This window comes from Pinus tabuliformis, chromosome Q (genome assembly GCF_031772625.1).
Source record: "Pinus tabuliformis cultivar Carrire ecotype Pingquan chromosome Q, CPIR1, whole genome shotgun sequence".
Taxonomy (NCBI): Eukaryota; Viridiplantae; Streptophyta; class Pinopsida; order Pinales; family Pinaceae; genus Pinus; species Pinus tabuliformis.
Window position 1 is genome coordinate 1,013,510,497 of NC_142296.1, and position 3,769 is coordinate 1,013,514,265.

A 3,769-nucleotide genomic window follows, 5' to 3' on the forward strand; every position below is an offset into this window, starting at 1 on the left:
GGCACTGGAAATTATGACACAGACTCAGAAACTCATAGGTAAAAACGAACACACAGTGCAATATATACAATGTTATAGGGTTATTAATGTGTAGGTAGTGTATTTCCCCTTTAAGATAAATGTATTTGCTTAAATATATTTTTAGAATAATGTATTTGTTTACTGTATTTTAATGACACTATTAGTTGTAAATGTCAATAATTGATTTATTGTAATAATGCGGGCAGCGGTATGTAATTGACCAAGATAATGAAAACTTAAGACCCCTGCTCTGGTCTGGATACAGTTCACCTAAAATTATGTACCCAACCCGCCCAAATCAACCCCAATCTTCCACTGCAGACATTGAATTCAGTTCCAATTTCATACCTACCAAAGGCCGAATGGCCCGTTGAAGTTTATTGTCCGCGGATGTCGAAATAGTTTGGGAATTCCAATTCCAATTGAGTGTCCTAATTCAGGGTCTCTGTTAGTGAAAGGAAGCATATACTTCGTCAGGCAATTTTGTTGATTTTGCAATCCTTGCCAAGTTGATAATTCCCAATCCCAATCCGCATCGGGCCATTGTTTCCTGTGTCTCAGTGACCCAACGCCACCAATTTTATAGCGCCCTGTAGCCATATTCATCAGAGTCCTTGACCTGACTTTCCCAGTTTTAAGATTATGGGAACTTTATATTCTGCTAATTCTTGCAAACAGTCCACTATTCTCTTTCATCTGATCGGCTTACTATTCATTAGCAGTTTTCCTTCAGTTATATCAGAGGTGCGATCATATACATGCAATAATGCTTCTACTTACGCTGATGGAAGTACATTTTCCAGCAATTTGAATAGGGTCATGGGTAATCTAGTGAAGAATACCCCTCAAACAGGGTTCAACACTTCTTCCTATGGACAAAGCCCCAACAGAATCTATGGCCTCCTCCAGTGCACAGGTAACATATCTAAACAAGACTGTTCAATCTGTTCACAGCAAGCAAACGATAGTGTTCTACAACTTTGCGCAAACGATGTCGGCGGTCGAGTATGGATGGATAACTGCTTCGTGCGATACGAGAACTCCAACTTCATTTCGCAGGTAGAAGCCGATGGGCCTTTACTGGAGAATGAAAACGACATTAATACTGGCATTCTAAAGAGTTTTAGGGCCACTACATTAAATCTCCTTACAAACCTGTCATATAAGGCTTACAAATCCGCAAATAAAGGTTTCGCTGAAGGATCAGCTGCAAAAACGTTACCCATAATATTGGGGATCGTGGGAGGCGTGCTTCTAGCGGTAATGGTCTGTTTGTTTGCCATATGGAGGAAATTGAAATCGGCCATTTCACCAAGGCCAGCAACCCAGAACGAAGGTAGAATCTGCAGTTTTGTCCTCTGTTTCGCACGACCAAACTTGTGTTATCTCATGAAATTAGATTCTTATTTACTTTTATTTTTTTGGTCTACACAGAAGCACATGAGAATGACCCGGAATCGACGCTACTGAAGCAAGAGCAAATTCTGTTCACCTTAGAAGATCTCATAGAAGCAACGGATAATTTTGATGGAACCAAGAAGCTTGGAGAGGGAGGGTTTGGCCCTGTATACAAGGTATGTATGCACTTATTATTACTATTTGTAACAGATGAAATTGCATGACTTCACCAAGACGAAGCGGGGTTTTCCCATGGGTTATCGATGGGGTTAATTCTTTCAGGGAATAACGAGAGACGGAAAAGAAATAGCAGTGAAGAAGTTGTCTGTAAGATCTGGACAGGGCAAACGAGAGTTTATGAATGAAGTAAAGCTTGTGGCCAATGTTCAACACAGAAATCTGGTAAAGCTGCTTGGGTGTTGTGCCGAGGGACCAGAGAGGTTGCTTGTCTACGAGTTTTTGCCCAACAAGAGTCTTGACACCTTTCTGTTTGGTAGGTCATTTTGGATTTTTTTTTCATTGGGGGAAAGAGGATAAATCTTTCATAAAATTTAATGAGATTGATAATTTAAAAGTTTTGAAATTTGGTATTCTTGAAATATGAATACAGATCCAGAGAAAAAGAGACGTCTTGATTGGCATACACGCTATAACATCATAATGGGAATAGCTCGTGGTCTTCTTTATCTTCACGAGGATTCACAGTTGCGAATCATTCATAGAGACATTAAACCAAACAACATTTTGCTGGACGAGGGATTGAATCCAAAGATAGCAGACTTTGGGTTAGCAAAACTCTTTCCTGAAGACGAGACTCATATCCAAACCAGAGTTGCAGGGACATAGTAGGAATATTTCCCTTGACCCTTTCCCTAATTCAATTTATGAACAATTCGCATTTATTCAATCGTCAGATTTAGGCACGTTAAACGCCCTACTTATTTGGAAAAAATTTGCTTGGAGTATGCAGTGGTTACATGGCGCCAGAGTATGCAATGAGGGGGCAATTATCTGTGAAGGTTGATGTGTATAGTTTTGGAGTGCTAGTCCTTGAGATTGTAAGTGCAAGGAAAAACAGTGACACAAATTTTCCTGATGAAATGGAAAGCCTATTAGAATGGGTAAGACTTCAATTCATGATTACTTTTTTGCATGAGCAACAGTTGTTTGCAGACAAAGGAGATGTTAAGTGAGTATGCATTTGCCTTGGATGATTGTGATGCAGGCTTGGAGATTATACAAGCGAGGGTGTCTTCCAGATATGATAGATTCGACATTGGCGGAAACAATCAGACAAGAGCAAGCTTTAAGATGCATTCAGGTTGCGCTTCTATGCACGCAAGCTGATCCAGGCCTCCGTCCAATTATGTCTAATGTTATATTGATGATCTCCAGCGCTTCTGTGACAGTAGCAAATCCAACAAAGCCCGCATTTGTGAAAAGTAGTGACAGTTCCCGTGGACGATCCACAGCTGGCAGCTCTAGCAGTGGGATTCACCAGTCACGGTCGTCTGCCACCGCATCATCTGTGTCGTCTGTCTATACACAGAGTCCTTTGGTTCCTTCCATAAATGATGTCACCATTAGTGAATTGGACGCTAGGTAGGCAGAAAATCATTACGGTTCATTGTAAATAAAGTGAGTTTCAGAGGATAACAGTATCTTAATGGATGTGAAAGTGGTGTTTCACCATCCAGTGTTTCTGCACATATTTCCATTACTAACATCATGTCATGGAATGCTGACATTCAAGATGAAGATTTTCCCAGGCCTTCGTTGATTAAATGAATCATGAATGGTAGATGGTACTGACACACATACTAAATCTCTTCATTGGTTAATGAATGAAATAACTCTTCAGGTAGACGTACGCAGTACAACTCTGAAAACAGAGATACTAAGGCGTTACGCCACATAATTGTGAGGATGGCCGTTTTTTTGGCCGGAATTGGTCAAAAATAAATTTCAAAAATCAGAAGAATCGTTTCTTAGTCGAAATGGATTTAGTATTATCAAGAATTTCTGGGAATCCAGAGTTTTTGGGCCTGAACCTAAATTTTCAATAATTTCGGCTAGATTTTATCATAATTTTACCAAATTTTTATTATTTTTCAAAGTAATTTATGGATTTTTTTACGAAGCAATTCTATTAAGTTATCAATCTAGATGCATGATGACATTGCTGGTTTTTCATTCACTTGGAAAACTTTTATGTTGGAAATTAATATAAATTTATACACTTTATAAAATTTGAAAAATAATTTAGATATTTTTTTGGTTTAGTTTAATTTGTAATTTAGTTAAAATTTATAAGAATTACAAGTTTGAAACATAAACTTTTCACAAAATT

General features: G+C 38.5%; 1 protein-coding gene across 1 annotated transcript; it reads left to right on the forward strand.

The window, feature by feature from the left end:
• The first annotated feature begins 262 nt into the window (after window positions 1-262).
• Window positions 263-3,461, forward strand: LOC149222934 (cysteine-rich receptor-like protein kinase 44). The gene is made up of 6 exons (XM_089383199.1): window positions 263-1,357; window positions 1,456-1,595; window positions 1,702-1,912; window positions 2,030-2,264; window positions 2,390-2,540; window positions 2,645-3,461. The coding sequence occupies exons 1-6, from the start codon at window positions 664-666 to the stop codon at window positions 3,023-3,025; spliced, it is 1,812 nt and encodes a 603-aa protein (XP_089239325.1). The 5' UTR covers window positions 263-663; the 3' UTR covers window positions 3,026-3,461.
• The last annotated feature ends 308 nt before the right edge of the window (window positions 3,462-3,769 follow it).